The sequence below is a fragment of the Zootoca vivipara genome, chromosome 10 (genome assembly GCF_965207765.1).
Source record: "Zootoca vivipara chromosome 10, rZooViv2.hap1.1, whole genome shotgun sequence".
Taxonomy (NCBI): domain Eukaryota; kingdom Metazoa; phylum Chordata; class Lepidosauria; order Squamata; family Lacertidae; genus Zootoca; species Zootoca vivipara.
The window spans coordinates 45,928,039-45,942,292 of record NC_142593.1 but is presented as its reverse complement, the minus strand read 5'-3'; the positions used below and the strand labels follow the sequence as shown (position 1 = coordinate 45,942,292).

Below are 14,254 nucleotides of genomic sequence, written 5' to 3'. Positions count from 1 at the left end.
CTGGAAGTAGTACCTCGTGTTAAGAACTTTACCTCAGGATGAGAACAGAAATTGTGCGCCGTTGGCACGGTGGCAGCAGGAGGCCCCATTAGCTAAAGTGGTACCTCAGGTTAAGAATGGTTTCAGGTTAAGAACAGACCTCCAGAACGTATTAAGTTCATAACCAGAGGTACCACTATATAGTTGTCAAACTAATGTCAACTCCATATGGAATCACAATTGTTAATTGAAACTGAAAGTATTATTAAATATACCTTAATATGATCATTTCATAACATTTTTTAATGTCTTTCTGGTAGGGAAACAACATTTTTCAATCAATAGAGGCAGACAGTAAACTCACACAATGTTGGGCAGGCTAAAAATAAAATAAATAAATAATAATAATAATAATAATAGTTACTACTACTACTCCGCTGATTTTCTCAGACACTGATTGAGCTACAGAAGCAGAATTGCTTGTCACTATCCAATACACCCCTACCTGGGAATACACTCCACTGAATACAGTGCAGCTTATTTCCAATTAAACACGCGGAGCAGTTACATTAGACTTTTCTCAATTGCCCAAGTATTTACTTGCTATGGAGGGCTGGAAGGTGAAATGAACTATATTCAGTAATATCATAAACTCATACTTGTGATGTTCTTGCATCTGAGAAGAAATGTGCCTTCTTGTTTCTTCCATCTGCAAAGCTTCTGAGATTGAGTCTGCTGTTTCAGCATCACTATAAACCTGAGAGTTTCCCAGATCTGAAATTGTGCTTCTGCTTAGACTAGTCCCCAAAGAAAATCTATCATAGCAATAAGCTCCAGGATCTTGTGTCTCCTCTTCTGGTGGCTCCCAGATGCTTCTTTGATGGGGTCCTATGTTCCTTATCACACGCTTTAATGTTTTCATACTCACTTTGTGCGAAGCCTGTATTACAACAGACATTATTTCTTCATTGTTGGGACCTAATCAAAGAGACAGATTTGTTACTATACTATTTCTACAGAGACTACAGTATATGTAAACAAATACATACAAAATGCCTTTCAAATAACATATGACCCTTTGAACATTTCCACCCTTTGAACACCCCACCACTTTCCAAGGAAGGGATGGTTTTTTTGTTTGCTGTGTGTGTGAATAAAAATGCTGGTAAGTTAGCTTTCCACTTTGTTTTCCTCATCACCACTAATGGTACCTTTGACTATGCAGTGTCTAAGTCGCTGGTGCAGAGCATTATATTTATCTCTTAATGGGACTCTTACATCATCAGGGTTTGGAAATGCTTTCACCAAAATTTCTGCCACCTGTACAAAAGAACAATGTCAAGATAATTTTAAGCTACTTAACATAGATTCTGGAATGTCTACACACAACAACAAACATGAAAAAGAAAATATTAATAAAGGAAGCTAAACTCTGTAATCCCCTATAATTTCTGATCTAGGTAATATTACCTTTTTGGTTGGTGGCAATTCTCCAGTAAGGCTTAAAATGATATCCTGTACAAGTTCTTCAACATTCATGAACCTAGCAAAAGGGAGCATTCGGCAAGCCCACTCCAATGCACTGAAAGAGTGTTCAACTATACAGGCATCAAATTCAGTTGTCTTACATTCCTAAAGAAATAACACAAAGCAAGAGGTCTAAAAGTCTCAAACTACCTGTGATGGCAGCAGACCTGTTTGTTTAAACCTAGGTATGTCCCAATAACATATAAAATATGGAATTGGGTTCAAGTCCCAACTTTAGGAGCAAAAAGGAGAGCATGGGTTAGGAAAACTAAACTCTCCCCCTCCACAAGCTTCCCTTGCTCCACATTTCCCACCAGTGGTACCTCGGGTTAAGTACTTAATTGGTCCCCGGGTGCCATTCGCACCCCAAAAAGTACTTAAACTGAGTGGCGATAGTGCGTGTGCTTGAAGCGCCGATAGATCGCTTCTGTGCATGCGTGAAGTGCGCAGGTCCCTTTTGCGCATGTGCGTGCTGCGGAACCCGGAAGTAAACACTTTCGGGTCCGCGGAGAACTTAAACTGAAAGTACTCAAACCGAAGTGTACTTAAACCGAGGTATGACTGTACTCAACACTAGAAGCGAGTTCAACTGGAAGATACATGAGCATGTTCTCCATTTCTTTTGGGTCCTTGAGAGATGTGTGCAGCTTCTCACCTGGCTAGCCCCAGGCCAACTGAGAGGACATGCCTGAAGACTTGAAGATATTCTTCAAATCTGCTGCTTCTATGCCCCATCCCCTCAGAAAATTTAGAGGAAGGGCTATAGCTCAGGGGAATAACATCTGCTTTGAATGCAGAAGGTGCTAGGTTCAATCCTCAGCATCTCCAGGTAGGTTTGTAAGAGACTACTGACAATAGTGAGCTAGATGGACTACTGGTTTCACTCAGCATAAGGCAGCTTCCTAAGCATGCCTGAGAGTGCAGACTGTGGACAGAGTTCAGCACTGCTACAAACTCTGCTTTGGCTTTTAAAACTGGACACATACACCCATTTTACAAGTGAGTGGGGTGGATCTGGGGTAAAACTAAGACGTCAGCATTGTATCTATATTCTGAGCCTCAGTCTTGGCTTTTTTGAGCACAAACATGTCATTTATAAGATGGCCATTTAAGAGCAATGTAAAGATGACAGCCTATGATGTTAAAGTTCTATACTATTAATATTACCTTCTGATTTTCCAAATTCTCTCTTGCAGTTTGGTACCGTCTGCAACTGTCAGATAATCTTTCACGAACATGAAACATCCAACACAATGCGCATAGTTCTCTAAAGCATGCTGTGAGAGGAAGCCAGAGAGATAAAGTTTTGATCAAGCAAGAGAACAGGAATGTTGTAAAATAAGTATAAATTATCTACATTTTCACTAAAAATCATTAACTTATAAGTGGCAGTATCTAAAAAAAAGTTGTTTTAAAAAATGATATTTGCTCACAGACTGTTGTAGCAGCATGTTTTGTCAAAAAGCTTCAATTGGAAATACTAATTTCAAGAAGTACATTCCTCATCCTATGGGCAAGTAATATTTGATAGACTTTCCCGAGGGAAAAGACAGGATTAGTACATAAAAGATAACGTTTTAGGTGATAAAAGTTGTCCATTACACCTTCCAGGTTCTTAAATAAATCTGACCACATTCCCAGATTTGGGGTAAATTAAAGTAGCCTAGAAACTCCTATAGCTTATAATGGTGTGTTCATGTTGGAATCCAATTTTGTTTCAGGTGGCATTTCATCAAGGGAGAGGAAATCCAAATGTTTGTCTGCAAAATTCACATTGATCAGACTACATTCACTTTAGATGTCCGCAGGAAGCTTCATGAACTTCTGTTCAGCACTGTTTCATGACATAAGAGCCCACAAAGAAAAAATGCTTCTTTACATGTGGGGACTGAACTTGCTGTGCTTAGCAAGAGGTTCCTTCTAACTTTGATGAATACACCCTTAAAGTACTTCTAGTAGACAGACCTGTCTACTGATTGAGAGTCAACATGAAAAGAACTGGAGCTAAGAATCTGACTCTTTGTTTTTATACTCTTTTTAGCAACAGGTCAAATACTATATTTAGAACATCATTTTCAAGTCTTAGGAGAACAAAGGTAGCTTTCACAGTAAGTGATCAGTAAAATGGCAAGGAGTTGGAACAAAGGGTCTTTGCTATTTTCTAGGCTCACTGGCTAGACTAGTAGACAAATACCTTCAGAACGCAGGGTGGGTGTTTCAAAGGACCATTGTGAATAGGCATTGCCACGCCAACTTGACCTTTTACTCTGTTTTCTCTAGATACAAACCTATAGTTTTACATGAAACACTGTCAAGTCCATGATCACCAGAAGAAGTAGGCCTTAAGAACACCGTATGACATTTAGAATAATTAAGCAAATTTTCTGGAAGAGCACTTAATGAGGGAAGAGCACCTTTCTTGCGAATCTGAAAGTGTGAAAAAAAGCAAAGGTTACAAGAGAACAATTTAGATAAACAAGTGTTCCTGAAAAGTCAGAGGTGTTATGTGTCTCAAGTTCTCATTTCTGGGATGTCTAGACAGTGTTACATGTCCCTCAAGGAGCATTTTCATTTAGGTTACATGGATGCTGACTAGGCCGGAGACAAAAAGGATTACAAATCAACAGGTGGCTTTCTCTTTATGTTTGAAAATGGTCTTGTTTACCAGGGCAGTTACAAACAAGGACCTGTAGCTTTTTCTTCCACAGAGTCAGAGTACATAGCTGCAACAGAGGCATGCAGAAAACTGGTCTGGATTGACCAACAGACTATGGACTTTGGGTTGTTTGGGGAGAAACCTGTCTGATTGATGGAGCATATCCAAAGCTATTTGTAATTATCTCAAAGCAAGAAGTTTCATGCAAGAACTAAACACATTATTAGGATGAAATACCACTATGTGAGCCAGGTGATATAAGATGAACTTGTTGAATTGGCACACTGTCAAACCAAAGAAATGACAGCCGACATTCTCACCAACCCCTACCAGAAGAGTTTCAAGAACCTTCTCGTCAAGATGGGATTCTTGGTGGTTCATTAATTTACATGCATTGTTATATTTGCCTGGGAAGGGGTTTATGAGATAATCAGCCTCATATAACCAACTTGCTTACATTTGATTGATGAATGAAGGGGTAATGCATGAACAGTATGCTGTCTTGCCAGGCTTAGTTAAGTCACTCCCCTATACCTTGGGAGGAAAAGTTAACAAGGTTTATCAAGCTTTTTGTTCCCCCATCATTCTACCATGTGAACTCTGACATGTAATTGGGCTGGGCTGGTTGCTGCAAGCTCAGACTGTATGGTTTTCTACAAAACCATCTTTGTGTTTCTATGCAAGTATTTTAGAAACATTCATCACTTTTGAATCTATATTTTACTGCCTGTGTTTTCTGAATGCTGTATGGAAAAGCACATGAATCTGACCTTTGAAGAATTTGTAAGTAAGCCATTTTTAACTTACCAAACGTATGGTCTCTTTCTAAGCTAAGGACAGAGAGGAAATTTGGAAGCAACTTAGAAGGGGATATTTTAAAGGTCTAACAGTCTATAATTACAGGCTTTACTTTGCTGCATATTTTATTTTTAAATCTCTGCTGGGGTTCTCTCACCAAAGAGTTCTTCCCTCAAACCTGGATCTAGGCAACCAGGAATTCTCCTTTATATAACATTTTTTCCCTTTTCCAACCAACATTTAAAGCTCCAAATATCCGAAAGAATTGCCTCCATACCTACAGACCCTCTTGAGTGCCGAGATTGGCAGAGGGGGCCCACTTGGTATTTTCTCTGCCTTCAGAGGCTTGAGGGCTGGCAGCCCGGGAGAGGGCATTTTCTGTGGTGGCCCCTAAGCTGTGGAACTCACTTCCCACAGAGGTGCATGTGCACTTCATTATACACCTCCCATCAAATGCTAAATCTGCATCTCTTTACCCTGGCTATTGACACTTGAGGTGCATTTTATAGATTCCACCTTACATTTATTTCATAAAAATTTATTCACCACATAAAGTGGTTTACAAAAAGATAAAACAATAAAATCAATAAAAAATCACAACCATACTTAGAAGCTTACAAAAGTTAGTTATTATCAGTTATAATAAAAGTTTAAAGCAATTTCATCAGTATACCTTTTGCATTATTTTCCGTGCCCGTTTCAGCTGTACAATATACCACTGAGCAGCAGGGAAAGAACAGTTAGCTGCCCGAAAAAGAAGAAGAATTCGCTGAACAACTCCAGACACCTTCTGCCGACAAACTCTCTCCATTCTTAATGCTAAATCAATGTGTTCTTCCTAAATATTGCAAAATTAAAAGGGGATAAAGGGTATGACAATGAACAATGAAAATGACGAGTGTAATATAGATTCTCCACTCATTTATCTCCACCCTAACCCTTTTTCTATACTTATGGCTAGAATTCTAAGAAAAGCTTAATGGGCTCCCCCCCAAAACACACACACACCAAAAGCAGGATGGTTTCAAAATCCAAAAGCAAAAGAAACAACTAATTCAGGTCAAGTGTAGACAAAATAGAAGAAACAATCATATGACTTCTAAATATACTTACTTCACCAGGAAATGATGGTTGAGGACAATATAAGGGTGGTGCAGGAAGATATAAGCCATCAGGCACTAAACCACAAAACTTTCTGCTCAGGTCCTTAGCAGAGCCCACCAAAAGTTGAAATGTCTCTGACAGTATGTCTGTTTCTGCCATAACAGCTGCTTTCAGTATTTCTTCTATTGAACTAAAAATTACATTTACATCTTCCTCTTCAATAGGATCTAAAGACAGACAGCAGACGAAGTAATAAAGGAAATGCATTAATAATGCTTCCTATCAATGCTGGGGGATAGTGGGACCCTATAACATAACCACCATGGGCTCAAACAGCAGTTTGCTAATACTAATCTCTGGATATGACTTTGCAAGTAAGATGAAAACCAAGGTGATACAATGCCCCGGATGCTCCAGCAGGATACTGTGGTTAAGGGTATCAAAAGCTCAGGTAGAAGAAACAGTCACACTCCTCCTGTCTCGTCTCTCTCCTGATGAAGGCAATTCCTCAGGGCAACCAATGATGATTCAGTCCCAAATCTGAGCCTGAACCCAGAATGAAATGGATCTATTCTAGACAACTCGCTTCCTCCAGAAACATCTGTAGATAGATGCTCTGACATGACCCACTCCACCTTATTCCAAAACGGAGTGTTAGCATGTCCTTGACAGCTGCTGCATTCCATTGGGTCCAGGGCTGGCTTTTCAATGAGTGGACAGAGTATTGCTTCTTTCAAGACTGTGGACACCATGCCATCAATATATCGCCCAGGCCTACTGCTATCTTACAAAGTTCTATATGCATGCATGAGGCAATCTCTGAGTATGTGCATGGTACCCCTTGCTTGCACGCAGATTTGCCATATTGCAACCTATTGAGATGAAAAAAACTTTACAAGTTAAGATTACTTCATATAATTTTTTTGGCTAGGCTAGAGCCTTTCTTCCATACAGCTATGTGAGTCCCACATGAAGACTGCCATACTACAGTCCAAACACAGATCTCCCATCTCAATGAGAATTGAATCATAGTTCTTATAAAAATGCAGAAGAGTGGAAAGGAATAACATGGACACGCAGAAACTCTGTATAGATAATTAAACAAATGGCATTCACATTAGCATCTCTGGTCATTCCCTGATCATGGAAAAGGGTGGATATTTGCATGAAATCATAGCATTTCCACAAATGTGTTAAAAAATAACTTCAAGAAAATGAACTCAGATGTATAAATTCCACACCTGTGAACTGTTTGCATTTGGGATCTCCTTCATTTGATGTTTCACTGTTGATTGGCTTGCCCAAAAAAGATTGTAATTTTTCTTGAAAGATTTGTGTTGGAGTCAAGTGCAATGGCATGCAGAATTCTACTTTTTGTGACCTGAGAGTGAATCAAGAAAAAGAGATTAGCTTATCTCTAACTGTTGCTCTCTGAATGACTTTTGTGCTGTCATATATGGGATCTATGGAAGTACAGTGACAATTCAAAAAGCTTAACAGGCACAGAGAACATCTGTACTGTGTTATGATATGAAGGGCTTTAGGACAAATTCTTTCCCACTTGGTATTTTTGATACTATCAAATAAATGGTGGATGCAGATACTGCATAATTGGTGACCAGAGGGCTAATGACTGCTTTTCTCAACTGATGTTACAATTACTGCAGCTATCAGCTAGATGCACCACCATTGGAATTATAGAATGGAAGGCACCACTGTCACTATCAAGCTATGTCCATCTGGCACTCCTGGGAACTATGCCTTTCAGTTAATGGATGTAAATTATCTGTCCTAATCATTCCACCACCCAATAATACTGCACTCCTTGCAGAGCCCTCCTTATCTCTACGTGAAAGAATCAGGTTGAGGGCAGGAGTCAAAGGAGCAAAGAGCATATCTTTTTCCAAATGTCCAAATCACCAACACAAGACAATGTATAGGTATTAATTATTAATTTTATTGTAAATAGTAGATATTATATGTCCATAACATGATAAATAACAAAATAACACTGCAGCATGCAGTTCTGTAATTTATACACATACAACTTACGTTGGGAAGCCACTGCTACTTTGACAATACAGTTGATAAGCCACCCCAACTGAAACAGCCATTTTCCAGTCTCCAAGTTTATGTGCTAGCCACACAGCTTCCGGAATTAGTCCAGCAACAAGCAACAAATCAAGAGCATATTCAACTGTCCAGACGCTCGAGAGACCGTGGTCCCTAACTGCATTGGTGACTATGGAGTGCTGCAGTGGAACAATACGAAGACACCTGTCTAAGATACAAAGGAAGTTTATTAGTTATCTATGTTTGCTTTGTTGTTAACTGATTCCTGTATGATTTCCAAATGAGTTCTACCCATCTTTAAGTAGAAAACCCCCTGAGTTCCAACTGAATTACTCCCAAAGAAGTGTGAATTACAGTCTTCATAATGCAATGTATCATTCAGACCATGCTTTTCATGGGAATTACCATGACTCTTGATTTTTGCTGTTCTTCCCTTTCCTCACTTATTTTTAATTGATGTGAATGCACATCAAAAACTATAATGAGAAATGCATTCATACAGGAAAGTCAATCTTCAATCAAAAAATTACACAAGATAAGAGAAGGAAGGATTATCACTTCAATGTGTGTGTGTGGGGGGGAGGTTAGAGATTTTTATAAGATGAGCCTGAGACAAGAGACGCTAAACTAATATAAAAATGGCAGATATGAAGTTTTGAGGAAAACTATTCTCCCACTAACATCAATGGGGCTTAGAAATCCTAACTTTGTCTGGATGATAGTAAACCAGAACATGTGACAGCATTAACAGAATACCTTGTCTGATATGAAGCGGGGGTAAAACATCAACATTATGTGGAGGAAGCACATAAAGTGGTTCATTAGTGAAGTAAGCTGCCATGAATCGTGCCAGAGACCGAACCACTGCTAATATAGCTTCAGTATGAACATCTGTTATCATCTGCTCAGCACCTAAAAAGAGTTTAAAGAGTCTTACATAAACAAAATATCTGCTATAGAAATAAAAAGATAAAAGGTAAAGGTAAAGGGACCCCTGACCATTAGGTCCAGTCGTGACCGACTCTGGGGCTGCGCGCTCATCTCGCATTATTGGCCGAGGGAGCCGGCGTATAGCTTCCAGGTCATGTGGCCAGCATGACAAAGCCGCTTTTTGGCAAACCAGAGCAGCACATGGAAACGCCGTTTACCTTCCCGCTGTAGCGGTACCTATTTATCTACTTGCATTTTGACGTGCTTTCGAACTGCTAGGTTGGCAGGAGCTGGGACCAAGCAATGGGAGCTCACCCCGTCACAGGGATTCGAACCGCCGACCTTCTGATCAGCAAGCCCTAGGCTCAGTGGTTTAACCACAGCGCCACCTGGTTTAAAGAGTCTTACATAAACAAAATATCTGCTATAGAAATAAAAAGATATCACTGATAAATTCAAGCGTATCAACCCTCATTGCTACTGAAGGCAAAGGTACATTACATATTGTGCTGAAAGAATTCTTTGGTCTTTCCAAAATAAAACCCTAGAAGCATCACCTTTACCTTCCTGGATGATGACAACTCATACTTAAGCTTCACTCTGTAGAATTCCTTCAGTAAGAATTCAATGACAATAAAACCTGATAAACTGTGCAATCTTACATATATTTACTGAGGTACAAGTCCCACTAAGTCCAACAGGACTTACTTTTAAAAAAAAAGTGTATATATGATTGCAGTGTTATACTTGATTACACCAAACTATACAGTTATTAAATCACAGCCAGATATTAAGCTTGAAGGACAATATCTCATTCAAACTAATGGGACTTTTAAATATGACCAGCTTGCTAACTATAAAAGACAGCTGTTTGTCACCACACTTCTACAATTCTGAGGGAAAGATATATTTAAAATAGATAAAGGGTTCTTAAAGAGACTTTGACAAATTAAGCAACTAACTGATGCTTAGTCAAGTTTTAAATATAAATTCTATAATCACTATAAAACAACAAAAATACCACTCTATTGCAATAATGTTACAGTTTTAAATAACGGGATGAAATGACAAATTATGTTACACATCATTCATTTAACTATACTAGGATATTCCACGTTCACATACCTGACACATCATCCCTTTCAGATATTTGAGTTCGTTTTAGAAGCTCACTCACTAGATGATCGCACAGACCCTGAGCCTCATTTACATTGTAGTGATATAGATGACAATATAATATAGCAAGATAATATCGAGTTTGAAGAAAAGGCTTTCTCTTTCCTCCTGTATTAAAAAGTGAAATAATTATCTAGTTAAAAATATAAACCCTGGGGATGTAATGAAAAATAAACCCAACCTATATGAGTGTACTAAGCTCTCCTCACCCATCCACAGATGTACTATCACATAAAGAAGGAATAAATAAGGTGAATGGGATTATACAGGACCAAAATCAACTCCATTGATTTTTTTTTCATAGTTACAGGTAGGTAGCCGTGTTGGTCTGAGTCGAAGCAAAATAAAAAAATTCCTTCAGTAGCACCTTAAAGACCAACTAAGTTTATATTTTGGTATGAGCTTTCGTGTGCATGCACATGAAGAAGTGTGCATGCACACGAAAGCTCATACCAAAATATAAACTTAGTTGGTCTTTAAGGTGCTACTGAAGGAATTTTTTTATTTTTTTTCATAGTTACTGTTAACAGTAATTCAAACAGGAATGGGTCCATATTGTTTGAATAATGCTCTTCAACTCCAGTACTTCAAAAGACACAAAGCAAAGAGAGGTTGAACAAGTGAAGGTTCTCCAGTTACTGTGACAGAAGAAATGCAACTGTCAAACCTAACATTTGCTTTAATTTATTGCATTTATATCCCAGCCTTCCTCCAAGGAGCTCAGAATGCTGTATGTGGGATCCCTCTCCAAACAACAACTCAGAAATGAATGCTAAGGTAATAAACAGTGATTGGCACAACATCACATATGAAGCTTTGTGGTTGAGTGGACATTTGAACATGAATCTTCACAGTTCTGCTCTTAACAATGTAAAGTTGTAATGAAGTTACTGCGCTATTTTTCAGGAAATTTGCCAAAATCTAGACTTCCGACATTGGTTGCCATATGTCTGGATTTCCCCAGACATTTCAGTGATTTCTGCCCAGACATTGCAGTATTTTGGCTATGTCCAAGAAATTCCGGATGTATGGCGACCCTACTGTAAACGCTACACAGAAGTGGCTCACAATGTTTATATTTATAATCCATCTCACCACACCTGAGATGAAGATATTCAAGGGACAGAAGTCCTCTTTGGGTGAAATACTGTATGAGCAACACAGGCTAGTTGGACTGAAAAGAAGTAGCCCATTTGTACACAGTGAACACAGCAATAGAAAATCCTTTGCCAGCATGAGAAAAAGGATCTCCACCACTGCTGTCTGAAAGGTCATGCACTGGCATCTGAAATCCTAAACATTACCTTGAAGAGCAGCTTGCCTGTCACTTAAACAACTTCAGGAAAACTTTTTTAAAAAATCATGTATGTCAACACGCAATCACATTTTATTTACTTTTATTTACTAACCTCAGTTCTGCACCATGACAAGTAATTAACCCAATACCATGATTTTCATAGCAAAATAAAAAATTCCTTTAGTAGCACCTTAAAGACCAACTAAGTTTTTATTTTGGTATGAGCTTTCGTGTGCATGCACACTTCGTCAGATACACTGAAACAGACGAAGTGTGCATGCACACGAAAGCTCATACCAAAATAAAAACTTAGTTGGTCTTTAAGGTGCTACTGAAGGAATTTTTTATTTTGCTTCGACACAGACCAACACGGCTACCTACCTGTAACATGATTTTCATGCCATACATAAATCTTTTTAGCATGAACTTAGTTTTATTAAGCATGTTAAGGTACAAACTAGTTCTGCAATGCAACAACATTGCAGCTTTATTATTAATTATTATTATTATTATTATTACAATAATAATTTGAATTACTTGTCATCTTATACCAAGGTTTCTAAGCAACTTACAACAAGCACAAAGAAGAATTCCTTAGCAACAGATTATGTATACAAATATAAAAGTACCAACAATCAACTAGACTAAAAGCAATCAAACCTAAAAGCAAAAATCCACCTTCCCCAACAATCTAAGCATGATTAATATAATAATAAACAAACTAAGAACTCCAGCAGCAGGAATATATTACTAACTGAAGGCTAGAGAGAACAGAAAGGTCTTCACTAAAAGGCAGGCCTCTAAAAACAACCATTTTAGGTTTTAAAATGTATAGAAATTTTATTCCATACATTTATGCCAATGTATAGAAGAAAATAAATTTCCACTGCAAAATTTATTACGCTTTCTCTAGAACATTTTTCCAATGAGAATAAGCTTAGAGTTTCTTATTATCTTACCTTTTCCTTTTATTTCTTGAAGAGCTCTCTCCCATGCCTCCACTGATTCTTGATAAGACCCTATTAGAAACTGCTCCTCACCTAAATAAATAAATAAATTTCAGCCAATATTCAATACATTTCTTAACATATAGTAAAAGAGTAAGGCTGTTGTCACACAGCAGTTCACTTGGCTGCTGAGGGATGCTGCTGCTAACTAACGTGATGTCAGACTACTGAGAGCTGCTGGACCATGACAGCAGCATTGGAGACTGTCTTGTCTTAAGGCGGAAGAGAGACAGAAACAAAAAGACAAGCAATCAAGGGAGGAATATTCAGGATAGTCTAGGGCAGCTCCCAAGCAACTATCCTACTCTGCTGCTGTCCACCTCACAGTGATGACAGCATTTCAGCCTCAGCACTGGAGGGTGTGGATGAAAGAGAAGAGAGAATGATGGATGTAGCACGAAGGCCCCAGTGAGCTGCAGAGGAACTCTTCCAAGGGAGCTGGAGGGGAGGGGAGAGTGGTCTGCAGAGCTCTAAAGGGAATAGGTGGGTTTGGCAAGATCCAAGAGGGTGGAGGATTTGGTGAGGAGTAGGCACGAGTTGGCAAGGGAGTTGGATACATAAAAAGCATAATAAAACTGCCACAATGTTCAATGCTACCTTCAGCTGCAGGCTGTAAAACATATTATTTTAAGCACAGGATATTTTTGGAGAAAGGAAACAAATTTTAAATTGTCAGGTTTCCAGACCAGAAATTTTTGTTATTTATTACCGGTAATTAGAAATGTTTATAATTAATTAGGTTTATTAATTAGAAATGTTTGAGACAATGTCCCTACAAAGCAGTTTCTAGCAACAGGTAAACTAATTACAATAAAACGTATAAACTACAAATAAAAGCTATAGAAAAAGTAAAATACCATCTTTATTAAGATTCATCTTATTTGCCCTTATTGAAATCAGAACTGCTTCCAGAAATCAATTCATGGATTACACAACCTCCCAAGGATTAGTTCACTAAAATATGTCACAACAGTGTGTCATTTGCATAATAACAACAGCTTGGCACAAACACCAGATGACCTTTCCAAGCAGTTTTATGCAGATGTTAAAATGTATAAGGAGCAAGATATAAAAAAACCCCTGCAACCAAGGGATAGAGAAGTCTTCCAGCACCACCTTCTGGACATGCTCCCCCAGAATGGATCAGAGCACTGTAATATCCTTGCCCCAACTCCTATCTGGCAAAGCAACTCAGAAGCATACAATGGTCAATGGTATTGAAAATCATTGGTTCCAGGAGAACCAACAGGGCTACACTAGGGTGATGGAGGCAGCTGCAAACTGAGCTGAAACAGAATGAAGAATTCAGTATCATGCCACACTCTCTGGACTTGAGATGCCACCACCTTTTCAAGTACCTTGCTAAGAAACTTGATACAGGACAATAACTGTTAATGTCAGTAAAATCTAAATTGCCTTCTTGAAGAGAAGTAAAATTATTGCCTCTTCAAAGCAGCATGGACATCTTTACCCAACCAGGATAAACCATCTGAAGGTTCAAAATGGAAGGTCACTTCCGTTATGTATCACAATAATATAATGCTTTCCAGCTATTGGCTAAGCAAACTCTAAATGCTAATTTAATTGACATATTGAAACATATTTGCAATTACAAAATTAATAAAACACGGAGCTGACATTTCATTCCACTATTATTACTGCAGAAGAATAGTATCAAAATTAAGTTGAAGCTCAGGAAATTGTCCA

At 38.4% G+C, this 14,254-nt stretch overlaps 1 protein-coding gene across 12 annotated transcripts in view; it reads right to left on the bottom strand.

Moving 5' to 3' along the window:
- Positions 1-14,254, bottom strand: part of CPLANE1 (ciliogenesis and planar polarity effector complex subunit 1) — a 56,961-nt gene that overhangs the window by 30,482 nt on the left and 12,225 nt on the right. For all 12 annotated transcript variants that reach the window (XM_035100551.3, XM_035100550.3, XM_035100556.3 and 9 more), the window contains 12 exons: positions 12,500-12,580; positions 10,193-10,351; positions 8,894-9,049; positions 8,117-8,345; positions 7,306-7,445; positions 6,074-6,291; positions 5,634-5,798; positions 3,795-3,933; positions 2,674-2,783; positions 1,450-1,611; positions 1,191-1,299; positions 639-957 (listed from right to left, as the gene is read on the bottom strand). In XM_035100551.3, the coding sequence (XP_034956442.2) occupies positions 639-957; positions 1,191-1,299; positions 1,450-1,611; positions 2,674-2,783; positions 3,795-3,933; positions 5,634-5,798; positions 6,074-6,291; positions 7,306-7,445; positions 8,117-8,345; positions 8,894-9,049; positions 10,193-10,351; positions 12,500-12,580 (1,987 nt within the window). The remainder of the gene's footprint in view (positions 1-638; positions 958-1,190; positions 1,300-1,449; positions 1,612-2,673; positions 2,784-3,794; positions 3,934-5,633; positions 5,799-6,073; positions 6,292-7,305; positions 7,446-8,116; positions 8,346-8,893; positions 9,050-10,192; positions 10,352-12,499; positions 12,581-14,254) is intronic.